The 24,158-nt window shown below is 41.1% G+C and overlaps 1 protein-coding gene across 1 annotated transcript; it reads left to right on the top strand.

Moving 5' to 3' along the window:
• Nucleotides 1–1,850: 1,850 nt before the first annotated feature.
• LOC132260313 (cyclic nucleotide-gated cation channel alpha-3) lies at nt 1,851–23,546 on the top strand. Its single transcript, XM_059758345.1, has 10 exons — nt 1,851–1,907; nt 2,884–3,211; nt 3,825–4,648; nt 12,467–12,618; nt 14,219–14,360; nt 14,681–14,818; nt 18,002–18,169; nt 18,578–18,701; nt 19,323–19,480; nt 19,672–23,546. Exons 1-10 carry the CDS (start codon nt 1,868–1,870, stop codon nt 19,953–19,955), a joined length of 2,358 nt encoding a protein of 785 aa, XP_059614328.1. The 5' UTR covers nt 1,851–1,867; the 3' UTR covers nt 19,956–23,546.
• Nucleotides 23,547–24,158: the final 612 nt, after the last annotated feature.

Genomic DNA, 24,158 nt, shown 5'->3' with positions numbered 1-24,158 from the left:
GAGCTTTACTCAGCATTAAAAAGCTCACAATGCCATGACTTTCAAGTTACCCTGAAGGATTGCAATGCACTTCATTTTGTGGTGAGTGCAAAAATTTGGTTATTGAGTAGTTGAATATTTTGGAATTTATAGCGACTCTTCTGATTTATGGGGGTAATTTCGCGAATTTAAATTCACTTTATCGATTTCCATTTCCACTCGCTTAATCACCAATTCCAGCGCCCGTATATTTTGGCTTCATTAATGCGAAAAGTGATTTGGCGAGGGATTGAGTGAGGCCGCGCTTTTCAATTACAACTACACAGGTCAATTTGTGGGTGAGCGCAAAAATACCAGGGGGATTATTTTTGCCAGGCGGCGTGAAAAAGTCCCTCAGAAGACGCCACAGCTGATTTAAATCCGCCTCAGTTGACGGCACTTTAAGTGGGCGCCAAATTGAAGAGGGATTTTCGTAGCTGGAATCCCAGGACAAATTGAATGCAAGAGCGAAAAAATGTGTCATGAAATTGGAAAATCCCTCCTAATCCCACCGATATTGATTCATTTTGCCCTCTTTTGCACCATCAACACAGCGGCAAAAATGCCACACCATAAGAGGCATTTTTCACACCGAAAATACGCTTTTTCGATTTACACACTGATGGAAAAAGTACACCTGCATGTTTGCCACGATAGGTTAATTAATTAATAAACAGGGTCAAATTATAATTGCATTTATCAAAAGTGAAAGAGGGCTCATCATGTCTCACGGGGTGAATTCAATTATGGGTGGGAAAAAGCCAATAAAAACAACTTTGCGTTAAGTACATTCGCGCGTTACCTATTTTGGCGCAAAGCAAAGTCCTCTCGGTTGGTTTTCAATCCAATTGCAAGAGTTTTGCGTTTGACGTTGTTATTGCCCAACGTGATTTGAGGTGTTTGGCCAAATGCTGAGAAATTTGCTTTTCGGAGGATACACAAATTTATTTATGACGCATATTTTACAGCCAAAATTACTGCGTTAGTCCGCGAGCTTTGGCAAAATCGATTCGCGCGCAGTCATTGCGGTATTTGCATTTCTCATACATACGTGAGCATCACTAATTCGCGCTGCTGAAGCGAGGTTGATGGATCATTTCGAAATTTCACGTATCCTAACATGGTTTGCAAAGGTAATCGTGTTGCGAGAGGATGTTTTGTAGATGGGAGATTAGCTTTTACACTTTCTCTTGGCGAGTATGAAGTTTGTGAGATTTGTTAGGGAATGTATAATTGTATGGGCGATGAAAAAAGAACTGTGAAGACTTCTTAAAAATTCAAGTCAAGATAGATAAAGCAAAAAAATCACTTTGAAAGAATAATTTGAAACTGTTCAGAAGTTTATAAACCACTGAAATCTGCCCAAAATCACCATTTAATCTTGCAACATCTTAAATATACGCAATGTTTCGTTTGCCATTCATTGCCCTCAAACATTTGGCTTCCTCGCAATGTCACTAAACACTCGCTGTCGCATCCGTGAAAGTGTGTCATCTTCATCCTCATCCAGAAGCCTGACGAGCGCGCCTCATCAACTCCGACATGTGTGTGCTTGTGTCCCTTGAGCTATTGGCTGGGTGTCTAAAATCATGTTGTTGTGTTATATGTAGGTGCTGATGATGTGAATCATCCACCATCCCAAAGTCTGTCGCAAGCCGCCGAGGCGTCGCCGTGGGGCCGCCTCGTGATCGGCGGCAATGACGACATTGACATCTGCGGCCCGATGGGCCGGCAGCGACTTTCCCTCAATGGTGCCCTGGCGACGCCGCAATCCAGGCCGCTCGAGCTCGATGTCCTCGCGACGGCGGAGCTGGCGAACAATCCTTCGCCACTCCTCGGCGCCCACTACATGGCCGGGCGCAACTCCCTGAGTCGCCAGAGTCTCGTGGGTAAGACATTAGAGAAAAAAAACATTGTGTCGACTCATTAGTTGCATCACGCATTGTAGCTGTTCATCCTGTACATAGCGCTGAGCTCACCCCTCAATCTCTTCCGTGATCATGTGTTATAGCGATGATGGCGCAGCGCCATGTTATTTTTATTTCACTTTAATCACCCATTCCACCTCGCATCCATCCATCGTAGAGTTGTGATACTTTTCTCCTCTCTTCGCCTTTATTGTTTGCGTGCTGTTGTCCATGGTAGAAAGCAGAAAAAAGAGTGGCAATTGAGAGCACTTCCTAGCGATAATATGAACTCAGAATTCTTGAGTTGCGACCTCGCAAAGTTCTCCTCATGCCATTGACAAAACGCGCGCGCGGTCAAGTAGAAAGCAGACCTCAGAGAACACTTCCGACACCCAAAGTACCAACATTGACAGCCAATTCCACTGCAGAGCATCCATTATGTTGTGCTCATCATATTGAATGTGTTTCTTTGTCGAGAAAAATGTTATGTACACCCTTTTCGCCAATCCCTGGCTGACAGACGAGACCAACACTTTCCCTGTGTGATCTTAGATAAAAGTGACCGTGTTGAATCTTCCTTTCCCTCACACCAAATGCAAATCTGGGGTGACAATTCTGGAAAAGATCAACAACAGCGCGGATAAAACCGAAGGAAATCACTGTATGCAAATTGAAAAAAAAGGCAACATGTCTTGACAATAACAAAAAAATAACTACAACAGTGACTATTTCATAAATTTCCCTGCTATCGCAATCAAAATGTCCCGCTTTCTAAGACAGTCGGACATTGAATTATGATGCGATAACAGAGACAGAGCGAGCGAAAATCTGCTGTGAATGCGAAAAACTTTCAAAATTGTCACCCTATCTTGAATGTAAGTTAACTGGAATGATTTTATTTATTCCTCTATGGTTTCTTTCTCTCCCCACGCGCGCTCATCCATAAATCGCCGCGCAGATATTGTGAGCTCCAAGTTTGGCATGTCTAGACCGCAACTGGGTCAGAGTATATCGCAGCAGGGTTTCTTCTCCACATCGCGAGATAGTTTATCAGCACCGTGTGTTGTCACCCGAACCCCGCACTCGCATGTCTCGGCCACGGCGTCGGAGATGGACCTGTCCAGGAAGACACAGCGAAAGGAGCGCGGCCGACTGAAACAGGCGGAGCAGCCGCTGCTCAGCTCGTGGAATCGCACCGGGACGCGGTGCAGCAACGCCAACACGATAGGCACCATGTCCAGCAATCACCTCAACAACAGCGGCAACGGATGCAATGGCGCTGACAGGTGAGCATTGATCCCACCCCTGGCGATGCCCCGCCCACACTGATATGGAGATTCTGATTTGACACTGTCCGGCTCCTTCAAGTGTAAGACTCTAATTAGATTATTGATTTTCTGGCCATTAACTGTCAGTTTAACTCAAGAATTATATCTAGAGCGAATTGTAAAACCCTATTCAACCTATTTATAATTTCAATCAAGCTGTCTGAATGCTTGGAATCACATTCCAAACAACACGAAGATTCTCATCTTAATCGCAAAACAGGGCGATTTGCAGGTGAGAATCGAGCACGGCGCTCAGATGTTTAATCAAAGGGCGGTAGAGTGGGCCGAAAAGGGGGGAAATGAGGTTTCCAGACTGTGGGATTATGGGATGAAAATTTGAGGAATCAATATTGAGTTTCCTCCATTGTGTCTTCAATGCAAACAAGTCGAGCTCGCTATGTTGTGCGCCATGTGTCAATGAGACAGCTTAGATGTTTGCCAAAGGGTGTACATCTTGATTAAGACCCATCATTGCTGTGTGTCTGTGCGGGAGGCGAAACCTCAGGCAAATTGCACAGGCACACACCTTGCCTGGGCCGCCGCAAGTGATGATAATTAATTGGCATTGCAGGTCGGCACGGAGATCGGGATGCTCGTCTTCGGGCGCCTCTCGTGCGCGCCCCAGCGGCAAGTGGACGTTCGTGTTCGATCCGGCCGGGCGACTGTGCTACTACTGGTCAATGGTGGTGTCCATGGCGTTCCTGTACAACTTCTGGGTCATCATCTACCGCTTCGCCTTCCAGGAGATCAACGTGGAGTCCATCGTGGTGTGGTTCTGCCTGGACTACTTCTCCGATTTTTTATACCTAATCGACATACTGTTCCACTTCCGCACGGGATACCTGGAGGACGGCGTCCTGCAGACGGACTCGACGAAGCTGCGCCAGCACTACATGAACTCAACGACATTTTATATCGATTGCCTTTGTTTATTGCCGTTAGATTTTTTATACTTATCGATCGGATTCAACTCGATTCTGCGATCATTCCGCCTGGTGAAGATCTACCGCTTCTGGGCGTTCATGGATCGCACGGAGCGCCACACCAACTATCCCAATCTCTTTCGCTCCACCTCGCTCATCCACTACTTGCTCGTGATATTCCACTGGAACGGATGCCTCTACCACATCATCTACAAGAACAACGGCTTCGGCTCCAAGAACTGGGTGTACCACGACTCGGAGTCGGCGGACGTGGTGAAGCAGTATCTGCAGAGTTACTACTGGTGCACGCTGGCACTCACGACCATTGGCGATTTGCCAAGACCGCGCTCCAAGGCGGAGTATGTGTTCGTCATCGTTCAGCTGCTCTTCGGGTTGATGCTCTTCGCCACCGTGTTGGGCCATGTGGCCAACATTGTGACGTCCGTGAGCGCCGCCAGGAAGGAGTTTCAGGGTGAGTAACACCACCTCAATTGCCACAAAACATAGTAATAGTCGCGCAGCGAGGAAGAGTGCCAAAAGCATCCGACTGTCACATATATCTGCTTCCTTGTGTTCTCAAAACTCATCAAACGCAAGAGTTGATTATGTCTAAAAAGTTGTAATTTGTCTACAGTTTTTGGCACTCTAGCTATGAAGTTTGGAGAGTTAAGGGACTTTAGTGCACAAACCACAAACACCTTCAACGCCGCGCTGAATCTCTGCGACACCGCCAATTTTCCCTAATTTCCCACCAGTGTGTCTGCCTTTGACGAAGCACCTACGTCCGGACTGAGTATGAAAAGTGCGCCCGAGGCGGCGAACGTGGTAAAAATACTAATTTCGCAATTGGTCATTGCCATGAGAGAGAGAGTGGCGTAAAAAGCTGTGGACAAGATGGAAGGCCTAACGAGTAGTCATTAGCAGTTGGCAAAAAGATGCTCACGAGCACCATATGGCGCACGCTACAGTGCGAAGGATAATGAATAGACTCATGGCAAACAGACAGGAGCTTGAAATAATACTTGAGTGCACCTCGCACAATTTCTCTCAAAGCTCATGTCTGCGGGTAAAGCGCTCCCCCTTTTTTCCGTATGATAAATGATGCAATAAGGGAGAATGAAATTATTCTAATATCTCACATTATTGTGAAAGTAGATACTTTCTATTAGAGGATAACATCAAAGGTTCCTAATATGTCAACTTGAGCGCGACGTTTCGCAGAATATATCATTTTTTATCATTCTCGTCGCCCTTTTGTCTTGCATTCCACCTTTTGCCTTCTTCACAGTGTGCCTCACCAAATATTCCTCAAGCATTTTTGCTGGAAGCGCGGCGCCACAAAAGTGGGGCGAAAATCCACTCAAATTTGAGGAGATTTGTTCAAATATTTATATTAATTTTTAATAAAAAAGAAATCTCTCTAAATAGAATACATTTTTCCATTTCGGCTCTCGTGTTGCTGTGATGAATAAATTCAAAGCACAAAAAAGAGACTTTTTGGTCTATAAGTCGAATCTAATATATAAATTATGTGAAATATCAGCCAAAATGGTCTATGAAATTAGTGTAAAAAGTGGTGAGTCTATTAAGAACAGTTCGGTTAAATTATGTTGAAAAAGAGCTTATAAATTCGGATGTTTTTGTTCATGAACTTCAGCCTTTTTCCCGTCATTCAACTCAATAAATCTTCCCCATTTGTGCTGACCTCTTGTATCGTTCAAACGTGATCTGGGAAACTTTAGTCTTTCGCGTCTAAAGTTCTTCACGTGCTTGTTAAACTCACTCACTGTGTCCATTTGTCTTGCATTCAGCAGCAAACCCATATCAAAATTGCCTCGCTGTGTTGTTTGGGAGTTAATTGAAATCGAGGGTGTGATTGTGGGACAATTGATACGGCGAAAAATCATGGACACTTTCATTCGGACGCCTCGACGGGGGGCGAAATTCTGGGCGAATGGCTTTGAGGGTTGCGGAAGTCAAGGCTGAGGTGCAGAATATAAAATTCCTGACGTCTCACACCCCGAAAGAGGGGCGGTAAATGGCTTTCTTTGTGTCGCCGATGCCACGGCATTGTGCCATGAGATTCATGGGGCAAGTTTATACAAATATTCTGGAACAAAAATGATGACGCAACCTACCCCTATGTACGTGTATAAAAATAGAGAGCACACACACTGTGGAAGCTGGAAACGAGGGCAGCATCTCCCGATGGGGAGGGCATAACCCACTTTCCCCACTTTGTTCTAAAAATAGCACTCGTTGTCGCATAGGAGCGGTCGATAGCATTCTGACGAGGCTATATTTAGCGCAGTCTTGCTTAATTCGCTCCTCCGCCAGAGCTTCCCGAAATTTCATGACTTGGGGAAGCTCTCGAGAGTGCTTGAGGCTCTCTCGCCCAGGCTCAATTACCAATGCTGTTCACGTCGGCTGCGCGAAGTCCCACAGTTGAAATTGCATCAGTCGGTGATGTATTAATTCCCGATATTCCGCCCAGCGACGCCAATTCCCTCGTCAAAACTCTGCGATTTCCATTTCGTCACGAATATGCCGTCAACGGAAAATCCTCCACAGAGGAAAAAGTCCGGGATTGGAGGCAAGAATTGGAGCGCGATGTGACCAGTTTTGTGACAACACACACTCAAAAATCTACTCTATTATGCTCGATAAATTTCCACCCTCTTCGCGCGAGCCATAAAATCTCTCTTCCCACGCATTGGCGGTTATTTTCCCCCAATATATACATACATATACGGCATTTTTCGAGTGTCAGAAATTTTATGAATTATGAGAGATGGGAAGAAAACAACGCGCTGGCGGGAAAACATCAACAAAAGCTCACAGATGCAAAAGCCTTTTTTTTCATCAATGTTTGCCTCGAAAACCTATACATATCGGTCGAAATGCACAAAGAGCTTTCGCATTGGACTTCCAAACTTTTTCCTGAAACAAAACGCAAATTCCTGTTTGCGATTGATTTCGACAGCAAAGAGAGATCAGACGAGGTGAATAAATGTTTATGCGCGCGAGAGAGAGAGAGAGAGAGAGAGAGAGCTTTTCCGTAGCGTTTCATAACGAGCTGCAAAAACGCATTTATTGTACCTTATAGCGGTTCGCGGAGAATTTTAATTGCTGATATTGCTAGACTCGGGTTTACCGTGTGTGCTTTTTTTCCTTCAGAGTGACAAGGAATTGTGTATTTAAGTAGCACCGATATAAATCGAGCTTATTTACCTCTTTCCATATTAACAAACATCTCTATGTATACCTAATGCACACTGTTTACATCCCAACTAAAAACTTCTCTAGCTTTATCTGCAAAGTTGGTGGAAGCGGCAAATCTTCCTCTGTCAGTGCGGGAAGAGTGTCTTCAAATGGGCACAAAATAGAGTGTATTTGAGCATTGTTTTTGAAGAATCCTTCCATCGGATTAACTTTTGCGATATGACTTGGTGGTATTCCGCAAAGGGATCTTTCAGCCAGCATCAATTCATCCCTCTTTAGATATTGATACAGCATTTTGCTCTTCCGTGTGATTGCTAATGTCAAGATCGCAAACAGTGAGAGATTCTCCATTGATTTCAATCCTCGCGCTTGCGATAAAATTCCTTGCAAATCCCCTTTAAGACGTCTCCGCAGACTTTCGCTGGAGGAGAAGGAAATAAGACGGGAGGCAAATTCCGATGGGTGATAATCTTGGGAATGGTGAGAGAAATTGGAAGATGTCATGTGGAAATCAGGGAATGTGAAAAATTTCGATTAAATTGACTCTCTCTCTCACTCTCTCTCTTTCGTGTTGTGAATTGCACGATACATCGCAGTTTAACTACCTTGTCAACATGTCCTAAGTAAATAACTTTTTTCCTCCATTCGCCATCTATAATGATTCCTCTGCACGCATTTTTTCTAGAGAGGAAAATCGCAATGGAAACTCACTGAGTACTTTTGAACAAATATTATTTAGAAATTAGACCAATTCCGTGTTTGTGTGTGTTTCACAAGGGAGGCAAACACAGACTCATTTCCCATTCATGATGCCACTGATGGTGAAGAGAATGAGAAAAAAAAAGTCTGGGTGGCAAATTTGCTTAGAAAATCCCTCAAACTTGGGCGCAAGAGAGAGAGAAAGTCAATTGCGGAGGGCACAATCCAACTTGAACAATGGGTGAAAAGTTGCTCAAAACCAAATGTATACATTTACAGATTGTCTCACGCCCGCCCCTCATTCCACGCGCGCACTACTCTGGGAAGCCCACTAAATGAAACTTTAGAATTTGTCACATGTTGTACATAAATCCAATCCACTTTCAAAAGTGTATCCGGGAAAGTTTCACCATATACATAAGTTAATTTTCCCATTTCACTTAATTTAATTATATGTCGGACGGAGTCTCTCTCCCATTAATTATATAACATGTTAATTCAACCCATCGTCAATCAATTGCACGAATGAGAAAATATTTATGCTCATCCGCTTCCTTGCGAGTTTTCCCAGTAGACAAAGTAATATTACAAGAACCTAACATGTTAATATTCAATTATTTAAACATGAGTTCTTGCGAAAATATATTTTGCAGACAGTGCACTGATGATACTGAGCTTTTGCTGCAACTTTCGTGAGAGCAGGCTTTTGTGTGTGTGTGTGTGTGTGTGTGTCGGGAATAATTACAGTGAACTGCATGAACTATGGATTATGCTTAACTATGCTAGACAAGTTTATCCCCACTTCACCGACATTCACGGGGAACTTTTCATCTTTCGTGAGAGAAACTTTTCATCCCATTTTAATTATTTTTAAACAACAATATTTAACAAGGTTACATGGTTTCATGTGTTGAGTTTATTCAGTGCCCTGTAGAAAAAGCAAATTGAAATTAACTTATGCAGGCAGCGGATGTTTACTCACTTTCAGATAATGTACAGCTGAAGCTTTAAAAAGCACAAACATTTGGAGCTGCTAGAGATGAATCGAGAGGAAAAGAAACTTGCGTCGTCCAATTGGCAATTGAAGCCACGGAGTTTTTTTTCTTCTCTGGACGAGGGCAAAAGTTGAGACAAGTTGCCATGAAAGCTCTGATTTCCGATGGCTCTCACCACTCGAGGATTGTGTCACTGAATAATTTTATTGACTTCCACATTGAGTGAATGTTGGCCTTTTTGCGACAAAACACCACGACAAGTCCCATGAAAAGTTTCACCCTCCCAAGAACAATATCAATTGAGTTGATGAATAAAATTTCATGAAGAGCTTTTTTGCCCTCCTCCACAGAGGACAAGAAGAAATGTGCACAATTTAGCGTGAATGATGGATATTATGAGCTGTGCATGTTTTTCCTTCTCCGCCCGCCTCTTGTTGGGCATTTATCAAAATAAGAAGATAGTCCAGCGAAATTTTAACTACAGCACAGAGTGACATTAATTCAAGACACGAAAATCCACCCATCCTCATATTCATGGCACTCGATGGTGCTTCTGGTTTTCTCTCCATACCATTCATTGCTAAATGACTCTCGTTTCGCCTCTGTAATTTCTCATTTTGAATGCAAGTCTCAATGATGGCCATTGTTCTCTATATATTCCTTGCAAGAACAGAGAAAGAAAGCTCTGGTGGAAAATTGTCAAAAGGAATATTTGAGATGTGTTTCTGCAATTTTTCCCTCTTCTCGCATTTTTCCACCCATTTCTCTTGTGTCTCAATGTGAATTGAAAAACTTTTCATACATGTTCCAGGCTAAACTGACTCAATAATTTGCACAATATCTCTTTATTTTCCATGGTTATTGCAGTGAAAATTTTTCAGAAAATTGTCGACGTGATGATTTTTTTTTGTTCGCAACGCACTCTCCGGAAAATGTGTGGTATTTTCCACTGCCATTAACTTTTCAGCAAAATACTCATTATTATTTATATGCAAAGAATGCTCCCTGGCTTTTCACAGATTCACTTCTGATACAAGCAATCAATTATGAATTGCCAGAATCGATGGGGAAGTGCATTTTCCCGTGTTGTTTTGCCATTGATACCCTCCTCTCGGTGGTTGTTTTTCAATAAAAGCACCGCCCGCAAGAACCACGTGAATCATTTAAATTGCCCGCTTTTTCTCATCCTTTTTATGTGGCTGTATTTCTTCTTTTAGGCACATCACACGAGAGATTTCTCTGAGAATTTTTGATTAGCACAATTATTGAGCTATAAATAATTTTATGGGCGCGGCGTGAAGGCGAAATGTGAGAAAAGGAAAAGCATTGAGGAAAAATAATTTCAACTCGTAGTGTGTGAACTGAATTTTCAATTCGCACCCCCGCTGAATTGGATTTGGGGGTGGGTTTTGGCGGTGTGTGTGTATACATTGGGAAATTGGGGGCATGAAGGATATTTCTTTAATTACCATTTCAATTGATGGCTACAGTGAGATAATGCTCAAATTAAATTCCATACTGTTTTGAATCCAATACAAAGTTTCACAGCGAGCTTCCAAATGACACTGGCTGTCGTGACAATTGGAGAGCATTTCGCCAAAGTTAGTTTGGCATCAACTCCGGGTGGTGAATGAACTTTTTTCGCCCCCACCGAAATGGAGAGCGTGTATATGTGGACTCAGCATGAACATGGCATTATATCAATTCACTCCACACTTTGCGTTACAAAGTAAAATTGATGAGGGAGAATTGCAGGGAGGGGAAAAACTTTGCGGGGCAATATTTGCTGAAAATTGTTTTGCAATATACAGAAGAGAGAAACTTGCAAGTTTACCACTTTTGTGTATCCCCTATTGAGCTTTTTTGGTCAAATTGTTGCAAATTATTTAAAATGTGTTTACTCTGTTTCTAAGTTTCATCGCACACTCACCCGCTGACAATGATAAAACTTTTACAACTCCATCAAATGGCAACTTCGTGTGAAGAAGCTCAATAGGACTGAAAGCTCTCACTTCTCTTTGTCTTCCACTCTTACTCCTCGTCTGCCGCTCGGGCTCCGCAAGGGGTAGACAGACACAAAGAGATTTGACACACAAAAGATTCACTTTCGCCACCCTCACTTTCTCCTCATCTCGAGCCTAAAACAATTTATTAAAAATTTTAAATATTCACGAAGCTTCATCTTTGCCATTTCTTTTCGCCTTAAGAGACGCTGAAAGCTTGTCGAAAGCTCTGACCTTGGTGATTGTGTGCGACGAAAGGGGTCAAAGACTGGAAGATCGATTTCATAAAAGGATTTTCTGGACTTAAGAAAGCATATCATGCAAAGGACGTAGTATATGAGATGTTATTTGTGCTTACTTGCAAGGATTCCTGATCTCTCTCTTATTCAACCTCGGAATAAAAGTATGTGGAAAAGCACCAGTCTACAGAAAGTACTGGAAACACAACTATTCTCCCAACTCAGCCTACGCCGCTGACGAGCGATGAAAGAGTTGGATAGGAACAGTTGAAGTACTCAGGCAAACACCTGTCAGACTTATTCACACTTTGCTGTTTGACGTCGCATATAGAAATTCATAATAATAATAGAGGTAGTGAAAGTTTAACACAAATCGAGACACAAATCATAATTAAACGGATTACTCACACTTTGAAGTATAGTGGCGCTTAGTGGGGAACTTTTCAACAAATTGCGGCTTCAGCATATGGATGTGCACTGAAAACTTCATCAAAGAGTCTCTCCAGCAGTGAACATATTTACCAAATGCACGTTGATCTGAGTAAAGGGAATTTAACATGTTTATCCCATTGTGATTCATTAAAATGCAATATGACAATAAGTGTGCGGAGAAAGGAGACGAGAGTGAAATTGGTTGATTAAATTGAGTCACATCGACTACGGACTGCAGATTGAAAGTGTCATCGTGCATTGAATGCAAGGGTGCAGGTGCAGGGCGGAGTGCAGAAGGGTGGATATGAATTTGTAATGTGTGTCTAATTGAAAGGCAAGTTCCGTCTCAAGGCATTGCTCTGCGCCTTACCTAAGAGCATGAATATGGGCATGTTAATTAGTTTGCCGTAGTTAATATTCTGGGACGAATTACGCCACAGGTCAACGTGTGATTTTATTAAATTGCCCAACATGGGCGCAATTTGGGCGTGAATGGAGACCAATTTGCCGCTGGCCTACAATTTGTCCATCTTTTCGTCCACATACTCACAGGCAATTGGATAGGGAATTGGATTGAAGGTGTTCCATGTGGTATGGATAATGGCATTCCCCTGCAAATTAGATACGATTAACGTTTTAGTTGATTTAGCACACACCTTCCCTCAAGATTCATATTAAAATTCAATTTTCCTGTCCCCAGCCAAATTGGATGGTGTGAAAACTTACATGCGGATGAGACGAGTCCCAAATCATCTCCAAGTAAAAGTCATTAAGTGGTTTGACTATCTCTGGCTGACGCAGAAGTGCTCCGATGAGGAACGAGCTGTATCGTGTCTTCCTGATAAATTAAAGGTACGTATTAGGCATGAAGATGATTCCCATGGGTGAAATGGCAACTCGGCACTTTGTCATCACACAACGCGCCGTGGGAGAATCTTACATTTAACTTTCACACTTCGCACCGAATATTCTGCGGGCGGGGAAATGAAATTTCACGTTTTAATCTGCACGTAGATTCTGTGATTCCTTGCTTCATGTTGAAGCTACAATGGCTTGGCTGTTCCATTTCCCTTCGACATCCACACAGTGGAATGATTTTGACTGGGGAAAAAGGAAAGGCCTTCCAACTCTGCAAATTAAGAGAAAAACCCAGTGAAAATGTAATTACATTGCTTCCGGAACTGTTGCAGATTTCAATTTAAAATCGTAAATATTTTTTACCATTTACTCTGTTGCATTGTTCTGTTTGTGCTACATGCACAATAATTTGCAATAATTGCATACAAAAAATATCAGGTGTATTGAAAAATTACCAAACTGACGAATTTCATGCCACACGCGGTGTTTATTTTACGGAAAAGTGCACATTTGATGTTTTTTTTCGTAACTTTATCGCTGTACAAGTAAACGAATTTCAGTATTGTGGAATAAACAATTCTTTCATACTCTTATTTTCACATTAAATCTGTTTCCGCAATATAAACTAGCGTCGGCGAGAAGAAGAAAGCTCTTTCCAGGACAGAAAATTGTGTGCGAGATGAATCAGGAAAAATGAGAAATTATTTTTCCACTTTACATCAGCGAAAGCACCCTCAGTGCAGCTAATTATTTTACTGCATGGAAAATTTATTTCCCCATCTCTAAGATGAATTTTCCTGTGGGAAACTCTTTCTCATGGCTTCGCGGAGAATAAATTCGCCATTATATCGCTATAATGTGAATTATTCAATTTCGCATTAAATGTTTTTGCACTCATCTCACGGAAATAAAAATCCTTGGTCATCCGCAAGACAATTTCTTTACCTTCTGTGTGTTCTGTCAGTTTCTCTCTTCTCTGGCATCGCAATGTGGAAATATGAGAGAAAGAGAAAAAGTTTGCAAAAAGTAATTTTACCAAATTGGCTGAATTTATTCCCCAATTTATGTTTTCCCATGTTTGTTATTGTGGATATAACAAATTCCAATGATTTTACTGATAATAAAAGCAGCGCGTTGTAATATTTTGCGCGTACGGAGAACATTTACAAAATCAATGGAAAATTAGCGAGATAATGGGAAAATTGTTTATTAATTTACTTCAATGTGATTATTAGATTGCACACGACAAACACGACTAAATTATTGATATTTGTCATGTACAAAGTTAAAGTTAATTTGGTGAAATATTGATTTTCTCAGAGTGCCATAATTAATTGTAAAATTAAAGAATCATCGTCGAAACAGAAACATTGTCGGAATGAAGAGAAAAGGTTCCGATGTTGCGAAGCAAACTTCTTTTCCTGAGCGAACAAAGTTGAATTTTTGCACAAAGCTTTTCTTGATTCCTTATCGTCTATGAGGAGTAATTATTCGACTGAGTGCAATTACCGCTAAATTCAGTGTTTCAGCGTGAAGCAAATGTGTGCTGAGCATCCCAATAATGCTGTTTCTGTTGTCTCTTGTGTTCCCGCAGGCTGAAATCGCTATAAACGTCCATTTAGATACACTTAAGCGAGTCGAAATCTTCCAGAACACCGAGGCCGGCTTCCTTTGTGAATTGGTGCTACGTTTACGACCGGTTCTCTTTTCGCCAGGAGATTACATATGTCGCAAAGGTGAGGCGCAAATTAATTTTTTTTCTCTCCATCGTCCCTTTTTGGTCAGCACACACACACTCACACACATGGGAAAAGTTTTTCCATTTCCCGCATGGCGAAATTGGCAGTGAAAGTCTCAATGGATGAGCCAATAAAAGACACATAACACTTAAGCTGCAATAATCAATTTCTGCTCTATTGAGATTCTTTCTGCCATTTCCCGAAGCCTCGAGGGCTTTTCCTGGCGGGGGTGAAATGTGAAAGTTGGATTTGGGCGAGTTTGTGATTGTTGGAAACTCATGATGGCGTTTCTTTTTTTGTCTTATGCGGGATAAAAGGCGAGGTCGGCAAGGAGATGTACATCGTGAACCGGGGACGCCTTCAAGTGGTGGCGGACAATGGCAAAACCGTGATGGCATCGCTCAAGGCGGGCTCGTACTTTGGTGAAATAAGCATCCTTAATATGGGGACAGCAGGTAAAGAATTGGGTAAATATCACTGCCAGGCGGACAATATTCTCACGCAAAAGAAACGTAACGTAAAAATCTATACAGTTTTTCTCAACCTATGCGATTGCCGAATTTTTGATTGACATCCAAAGATGCCCTGCCAAGATGAACTATATATGCAGTCTTGAGAGTTCTAATAAGTGTCCTGGTTGTAAGCTTTGCTTGGCGATATGACATGCATAATGTTTCTCCGCCTTTGTTCAGTATAAACACAATGACAACAGATGATACCAAAAACACTCTACCTTGGATGCCTCTCTCTCTTTCTAATCATCCTCTCTTGAACGTGGAATGATACGCAAAAAACCCTTCTGTTTTCCCGCGTGCAAGGATTCGTCTGTGAAAAGACAAGGAAATTCGCAAGTCAATCAAGAGATAATCAAAAGCATTTACACACCATCGATTTTCAAGGGCGATTCCTGCCACTGTCATCCTCTTAAAGCAATACAAAACCTTTAGCGAAGAATGTCCCCCTGCCCCGTAGATTAGCACCGACTCCTGCACAAATGTTGACTTTTTGGTTGCCCTTCCATGACAACACTTTCGAATAAATTTCCCAGCAGCACAATAGGACGACATTAGGAAAAGTGTAGCATTTCCTCGCAATTTTGCCCCCCTTTCTTCGTCTCCGATAAGAAGGGGTGGAATGACAGGGGGTGAAAAGTGTCGTAACAATTGAACAAGTTGTGATAGAGGAAAGGTGAAAAAAATCAGAGAAAAAAAGCATTTTCAGAGCACCCCTTTTTTCACAGACATGCGAGAAATGCTATTCGGCAAAGTCGCAAGCTCAAAAGTTCGTGATACTTTAACAGAGAAATAAATTCTCACGAGAATTACCTCTATTATTATACACAAACTCTTCCATTTTCAAATGCGATTTCTCGGCAAATATATTGCTCGAGGAGGAAAAAATGCGAATAAATATCAAAAGTATCGACTTATACGTATAGTTTGCAAATAGCGATCAGTTTGCTGCACAGCGTATGCTCGATTGACTGTATAATGTGAAACACGTTTCACTGCATTTCGTTCATGTTTCACTAATACTGCAATACGCATTATTGAAATATTTCGAGAGTTAAATAAACTATAGAGAGTGAGAAAGTCGAGATAAGGGGGAAATTCCGAGGAAATGCGTTCTGACATAATTCACATTCTTGTCCAGTAATTTGACTTAAATTGCAAGATGAGTTGTTGTGCCATTTTGACACACTTGCGATGAGTGGAACGCCGCTGAGTTGACGGCAAAAAGGGTTGAAGGGGTGGGAAAGTGTTGGGAGGGAATTTTCACAAGTTGTGAAATTTTTTGGTCCCTCAGCAATTTCATGTATAATGGATAATGGTGTGGCCATAAATGAATTTTCCGAGTGAAATACTATTATGATACATGAATTCAGAGACATGGTTTATATTTTTAAGCATTAACGTGTTTATTTTTGTTGCCCTTTTTACTGCACTTTGAGGGTTCTTTCGTGAAGGGCAGAAGTCACGATGATTTTCCATTAGGACGCGCGCACTGAATATTGTGCGAGGATCGTAAGTCATATGCTCGTGTTGTGGAGAAAAAGGGTGGTTGAGAGTCGCATGTGGATTGACAAATCCGGAAGGAAAGGCGACGGCACTGGAATGGGCGGAATGTCCAAACAATAAAAGTGTCAACGGAAAATTTATCTGTTTACGCAGGGTGTGAAAAAAATCTAATTTAACTTTTCTATAAATTTCTGCCTTGCCATAAATACTTTTCCTTCGAAAACTCCATGCCAAATTGCGATGCTCTTCGACAGCAAAAGGAGCCCATTTATCTACTATCTTTCCCCAATTGTGCCACAACGTCAAAGATTTTAGCCATGAAGTCAGTGACATGTCAGGTAAGATTAACAATAGATGGAAATATTCACCAGAAGAAGTGAAAAAAAAACAAAACGAAAAAAAGCATACACATGAAGACACTAATTAGAACCATGACAAATCCGTCTTGTAGAACATAAAGAAATGTTTCTTTTCTTTATACCTTTGATTATCAATACCTCTTCAATTTGCTGCATTTTGAAGCATCTCACAATGTACGATTTTTCTCAGAATATTGTGCTCCTTTGATTTCATTTCATGTAATACTTTTCCTCCCAATTTACACACTTGCGTGTCTTGAATATGCGTCTGAAGATTATGATGAACTTATTGAATAATCTGGAAAGAAATATTGCTTTGCCTGGCCATATAACGAAGTATAATCACAATCTTTTCACTTAATTTGTCCTCCTTTTTGTCTGTAGAGAGTCTCCAAGCATTTATACTTCCCATTTTTAGCTCCTCTTTCCTCTTTGTCGTGTGGTGGTGTTTTATTTTATTTGAGAGAATATTAAGAACACTCTTGCGGTCTCCCAGACTTTTTAATTGCCAGAGACTTGATCCACTTGAATGCAGATTACCTTTTTTTCACTTTATCATTTTCATATCGAAATGCATTTAATTATTTCCGCATGTTATGCAAGTGGATGACATCAGATTATCCTGTCTTTCTATTTAATTGCAAAGCAGTTTATTTGCTCGGAAGAATCTCATTAAATTTCGTAGAAGAAAAATTAATAATTACGCTGACAGGGTGTCTAGGCCGAGAGGTGTCTTGATTTTACAGATCAAGAATGACAAATATGGTATTGAATATTTAGCATTAATATTTCTATTCAGGGAAATTTCACTTGGCGGAAGAGAAATATTACTGCTTAAAATCCCAAATATTCAATACATCAAGCCTGAGACACACTGTTGAATATTTCATTACGAACTTTCCTTTGATTTCCCCTCCTTAATCGTTCTTCAAGTCCTTCAACATGAGGAAATGGACAAAAATGAAGAGCCGGAAAATGTGAAGGAAAAACGCTCACCTGATACACATTAAATTCTTCCTCCCTTTGTCTATGTCCAATTTGCGGAAAAGGTTCTTGCCGACGAATTTCATGTCTCGCAGAATAAGAAATCAATTCACTATAAATATTTTTTCTCGTCAATGAGCCGCAAAAGGTCGACAATGTTATTTTTCTTCCACATTTTCCGCCTCTTCGTGGCTGTGACCGCCTCGCGGAGGCGGCGGAAGAAGGATGTCGGATGCGGGAGAAGTCATAAGTGAAAGTTCCATCTTTTTCCACCCAGGAAATCGACGGACGGCAAGTGTTAGATCTGTTGGGTATAGTGATTTGTTTGTGCTGAGCAAGAAGGACATGTGGGACGTTCTCAAGGAATATCCGGCGGCGAGAGTGCGCCTCGAGGCGATCGCAGTGAAGCGTCTGGAGAAGTACAAGAAAGCCCCGCTGGAGAAAGGTGAGCTTCTGCAGTTTGCTCAACCAAAAGTCTCATCTCTTTCCGTTTGCATCACACACTCATTGTAGTCTTTTTTTCTGTTTGGCACACTGTGTAAACCATTTTCATAGTTTCGGGAAGTGCACAAGTCACAGGACATGAGCAGATATGCACTCCCTGGGATTTTAATTACAGTTCCATTTGCAATGTGTGAAAAAAGTGTGTTGCTCTTGTGTGTGGAGTGATTGTATTTGTTGTGTGTAACATTTTCCCATCATCTCATGACAGGGAGTTTTTGTAGCCGAAGATTCCTTTTGTGCTGTCAAATGGTTCCGACTGTTTGTTTTTCCACCTCAGAAGCTCCATGAGACGTTTCTTCCCACCCCCATTCCTCCGCACTGTTCAATTCAAAGCATTTATAAATTCTAGTGGCCATGGGTCGCTGTCAATCTACTCCAGGTTTAGTCGAGACGCGCGGAAGGACGCCAATTGAGGAAATGTGGTTAACACCTGCGCTTCCGGCTCCGGCGTATAGTCAAGCATCGACGTTCAGGTAATCCAGCTTTTTTTTCTGCCACCCCCCAAAACCACCCTCGACTGCATCGAGAGAGCAATGCAGGAAAATATTCTCTCGGTGGTGCTCCACGAGTGAGCACAAGTGCCATTTACACGGACACTATATAGAGACAGTGTTGAATAATATAATGAAAAAGCCAAGTTTTGAAGTTTTCACGAGCGAGTGCGTTGGATTTATGGCGAAAAGTTGGTACCCTCTTTCGAATGAGGGTGAGATTTGCAAGGAATGCTCGAGCATAAAGGGTTTACGCAGAGTGTTTATGAAAATTTACAATATTTAAACTATAAAGCTCTCATTTCGTAGTTGGAAATTCCCTCATAAAGTGCCCGGAATGTTGGACCATTGTGAAGGCCTCAGCGAGAGAAAGCCAACTGTATCATCAGCTCATAAATCTCCCCAACAATGCTAAATTTAGTTGTTGACAGAATTTACTCATCCATTCTTCTTCGTGATTAAATGAATGTTGGAATTCCAAAGAAAATTAATTTGTACACTTCTCTGGGCGAAACTTTAAAACTGAGAAAGAGCGAGAGAGAGAGAGCAGTGGAGGCGCCTGGTGGCACTTGATATGAATCTCTTTTCTTGCCTCTTCTGCAGTCGTGCGCCGAGTCCGAGATCGCATCGCGGTGAGCCAAGCACAGATCGATCCCGATTGCTGGAGTCACCAGGATCGCTGAGCCCCAGCGCGCCCAGCCTCGAAGGAAGACCGCGCAGCCGCGCCGCGTCATCGCATTCCAGGACTCACTCGCAACAAAGTAAGGGATCATTGCAGGGTGTTGGCAAATCAAGGATTTTTTACTGCAGCGACTGTTGTTAAAGATAATTTAAAGCTTTAAAGCAACTGTCATATTTCCATATCTTTTAATAGCGCTTTCAGACGAGTTCCTACGATTTATGAATTTGTTAAGACATTTCTCCTTCGCTGATCGTTCACTCTTCTCTGCAGGAACGCAATGCGGAAGCCTGACTCACCTGGAGTCATCTGGAGCCACGCCTCTCCTGGGCTCTCACGAGGTGCTGGAGGACGAGGTGAAGCGACTCCGGGAGCGTCTGCACACGGTGGAGGCGGAAAACGCAGCGCTGAACTCGAAGCTTTCGCAGCAACAATGGGACTTGGAGCACCGCCTGGCTGAGATTGAGATGCAGATCTGCGGCGCATCGTCGGCGTCCAGCATCGATCAGGAGAACGAGGCAGAGGAGATTGAGCGGAACCGCGAGAGTATCATATAACACGGGGGCGCGCTGCCCCAACAGGTTGCGAGGTATGTCACCTGCATGTCTTAAGGACACCGTGCGGGAGTCTGGAGAATCCGTTGCGCTGCAAGACGAGCCTGGCTGTTGAGATGGTGGCTACTGACGTGTTTGGGCAGCTCTCTTTCTTTCCCTAAACATTTCAACTCCGAGGAGAACCACGCGCACTCACGTGCAATTGTACATAGGAAGTGGAATTCTGTATTTGTTCCAAAATATGGAAACTTTATGTGTAAATACAAATGGAGTCTTTAGAACATATTCTAATGAATGTAGAGAGAATAATGAAAAAAACAGTGAATTCATTGTGTATGAAAAGTCTTAGATATATTGTCGTGATTTCTCCAACAAAATTACAACAACTATATAGTTACATAATGATATACATTAGGTATTCTCGATTAAATCAATTTGGAGGACGATTTTAGGCGAAAAAAAACAATATTGTGACATTCATAGTAAACGATTGTAGTTGAGATAGTTGAAAGTTACTAAAAGAGAATCTAATGACATAAAACGGGTAAAATATATTGCATATTAAATTTCTCAGACAGCAATTCGCAGTGTAGATTTGCACTGCTCTCCATAGAATTGTTTCTTTTTTTCTGCCATGAATATATATTATATAAATATAACAAATAGGGACAAAGCCATGTGAAGAATGAGTGGAGAAATTCAATGAAAATATAAAGCTTTACCGAGATTCCTTGAGGACACTGGAAGACAGTCTGTGTGGCAGTGAAAGAACGCTGAAGAGGTTAAACAGGAAAATTACATTCTTGCATATATGGTTTCATACAATGAAGAACATGGAGAGGGAGTTGAGTGAATTCGTGAAATAAAACTATTAATTTAAAAACTCCGCACAGCTACAATTTTCCGAAAAGTGAAATAAGTTTGCTCACACTCTGTGCTTCTCAAGGCAAATTCATCAATTAAGAACCTCCTTGTGTTGCGCCATCATGTCATGTGAAAGGATATATATCAAAATAATAAGTATATATTTGCGGGAAAGCTCTGTGAAATTTTCCGCAGAGAAAATTGTATATAGCAAGAGATTTTAGAAGACAAAAAAATACATAAGAGAAGTATTGTCGTTATGCCGAATATTTGTGATTCGATAGATCGAAGAGATTTAGCTCGAGAGATTTTGTGGACGGGGAAAAAGTGTACATAGAACCAATTGCCTAAAGAACTTTGTGTTAGCCAGAAGAGTGGAAGAATTGTTGCGGAGAAAAACAAGAGCAGTGGTTTTAGAAGATCACTTAGGATGGGATTCCATTAATCAATGTTGCACGCATTGCCAGAGGGTCAAGTGGATTACATTTGACGTTGACAGCTCATAAAATCCAATTGAAAAGAATATATGTGAAATGGGCGAATTTTCTCTTGACACATGCAAATTTTCCACCCCTCAGAAATGAGTTTCCAGTATGGTTTTTCCGGGGTGGCACAATATGTATTATAAATATATAAAATACTGAATGCGTCTTCTGAGCGGCACTGCCTGGAAAATGAAGACCTCCTGTGCTTAGCAAAGTACAAAGACTTCTTTGTTGGCAGAGATTTTCGGTGTTACTGAATAGAAAGAGGAATAAATCTGTAGATAGTTTCCGTTATAGGTATTAAAATATACAAGTTGAGAGTCACAATTTCCCATTTTCACCACAATATTCACAATCTACACGGTCTATGTAGCGTCACAGTGCCATTGTTTGCGATAAATCAGTTTGAAACTAGCCCCAAAGAGTGATTCTAAAGCAACACTGAGTAGGAATTTAGGCCATGAATTAGGTAAAATGTGGCGCGCGAGGGAAAATTCAGTGGAATGTGAGCAACAGCAATTTATTTAAAAAATAATTGTGCCTAATTTCGATGGAAAACATCGCTCATCGGGGAAATTGGGCAATAATTATACAATTAATTGAACTCATTGAGCCTCCGTCGCCACGCCTCTCTCACTGCCATTTAACAAATTCCATTTATAGATTGACAAATTGGTGGTTGAATGATAAATTTTTAGATAAAATGTGTATTTCAATTTGACCGACTCGCGCGAAACGAGTTGCCATTTCACTTATTATATGCCTGTGGAAAATGTGCTACATAAGAGTCATTTTTGGAATTTGATAGAGAGTGTAAATATGAAGCACTTTTAATCTACATCCTCTCGACAGAAAAAAATTGTAATTTCACCTCTTCAGTATGATTTTTCATCCACTTTTACCTTGCTTATCTTAACCAACAAAGAGACGACACTGTGAATATTTCGAGCATTTAGTTGTGCGCATCTCCCTTCGACAAAACAGCCAAAATGCACAGCGTGAAAGAGGAATAAATTCTTGAGTATGAATTCCCCGAGTTACCAAAAAAACGGGACCAAAAACGGTTACATAAAATAATATAGAGAAAAAGTGAAAATATCCAAAAAAAAGTACACAATAAAGAAGTATTGAAATCGGACAAATAAAATGGAAAATGCGAAAAGGATGTGACATAGAATTTATTCAGAATAAATATTCATAATCTTATTGTTTTGTCATCACAGTTTCAATAAGCTCACAAACCTTTTCCAAAACCGATGGTAAACCATATGCAACTTCTGTAGCGATGTCATGAGAATAACCACACTCACAATATCAATTCTTTTCTTTCTCACATTGTAAAGTCTACTTAATAAATAAATATTCCAATTCATCATTCCGCATTAGCATTAGCAGGAAGAGATCGAAGAGACACACAAATTCGAGAAGAAGAATAACAACTGTTGCAAAACAAAGTCCACCTTTGTTGAATTTAGATGAATTTTCAAATCATCAATGGAGAAGAAGAAAAGCGGGAAAATAGGAAAAGAGCTATGGAACATGATGTGGAAAATGTGTGACAATTTAAATTTACAATTTGTAAATTTTTAAAATATTAAATGCGCGGTAATAGTGAGGTCTTTATCAAACAGAAGGAGAGGGAGATGAAATAATTCCAAAAAGAATAATACTGCCAAAAAGAAGTTTGATACTTAAAATTATTGCATTGAGGGTGAGGAGAAAATTATTACCATTAATTGAATTAAATCTAGAACTATTTTATGTATAATAAATGAATAATGTAATTAAACTGACAAAGAATAATCTGCAGATGAAATTTAATTATCGAATTACCAAGAATAAATTTACCTAAAAAAAAGCATGGGAGAATTAAAAGAAAATTCCCATGAAAAGTGTGAATTTTTTGGGAAATCGAGAGAAAATATCCTTAAATTTAACGCCAAACCAAGAGTGACAACTTTATTCGTGTACATAGTAATTTTTGAGAGTAAATATCTTGACTTTAGAAATGATGATGGAAAAGTGTTTGTCAGAGGATTCAATCCTCAGACGCTCACTTTCCAGGCGCGGAGGTGTTATTTGGAAAAGGAAAGAATATTGGTGACGAAGAAGCAAAGAAAAATTCATTGAATTGATAAAGAAATTTACTTTAAAATCAAGTTAAAACTTACATGATATTTGTTAATATAAACTACGTTTTCAATACCAGAATTTACTGTAATTTCTATGAAATATAGGAGAAAAGGCAGACAGTTCATGGTTTTAAGTGCGCAATCTTTTATTTTTTCCCCTCGTCTTAACTTAAGAGAAGCCGCAGGTCATCGTGAGACATTGCGGGCGTCTCTTCAAGGACCCACAATATCTTGACCATAAGAGCCTCATAATCTCATCACTTGACGCAGAGCAGCAATTGAACAGCAATTAATTTGTAGAGACGCTCGAAATCACACCATTTGGCGCCTCTGAGCAATTATTTCCGTTTTCATGCTGCTCTCGGTACATTTTCTAGAGCATTCCATTGAGCGGCACGAGTGTGGGCTTCTGCAAATTGTCCACCAACGAAAAGCGCGAGTCAGAAAAAAATGTTTACTCGCTCAAGGTTCAATAGATTCAATTTACTACGCCTCGCCGCAAGTAAATTACGTGGACGTTTATGGTTTTTCTGGCGGGAACACGGTTTTTGCAGTGCAACTCTCAGACTCTTCGCATTGTCCACAGTTGCAAATTCATGGAGAGGAGACAAATATTGACTGTGGAGCAGTGATGTGAATGTTGTCATGGATTGCATGACTCACTCCAGAGCATCTCTCAAACTTGCAGTTTACCCAAGATATGATGCGAGAAAAGTTCTCCAGCT

The sequence above is a fragment of the Phlebotomus argentipes genome, unplaced genomic scaffold (assembly GCF_947086385.1).
Source record: "Phlebotomus argentipes unplaced genomic scaffold, Phlebotomus argentipes genome assembly scaffold_18, whole genome shotgun sequence".
NCBI lineage: Eukaryota > Metazoa > Arthropoda > Insecta > Diptera > Psychodidae > Phlebotomus > Phlebotomus argentipes.
The sequence above is the reverse complement of the archived record's forward strand: the minus strand, read 5'-3'. Positions and strand labels throughout refer to the sequence as shown.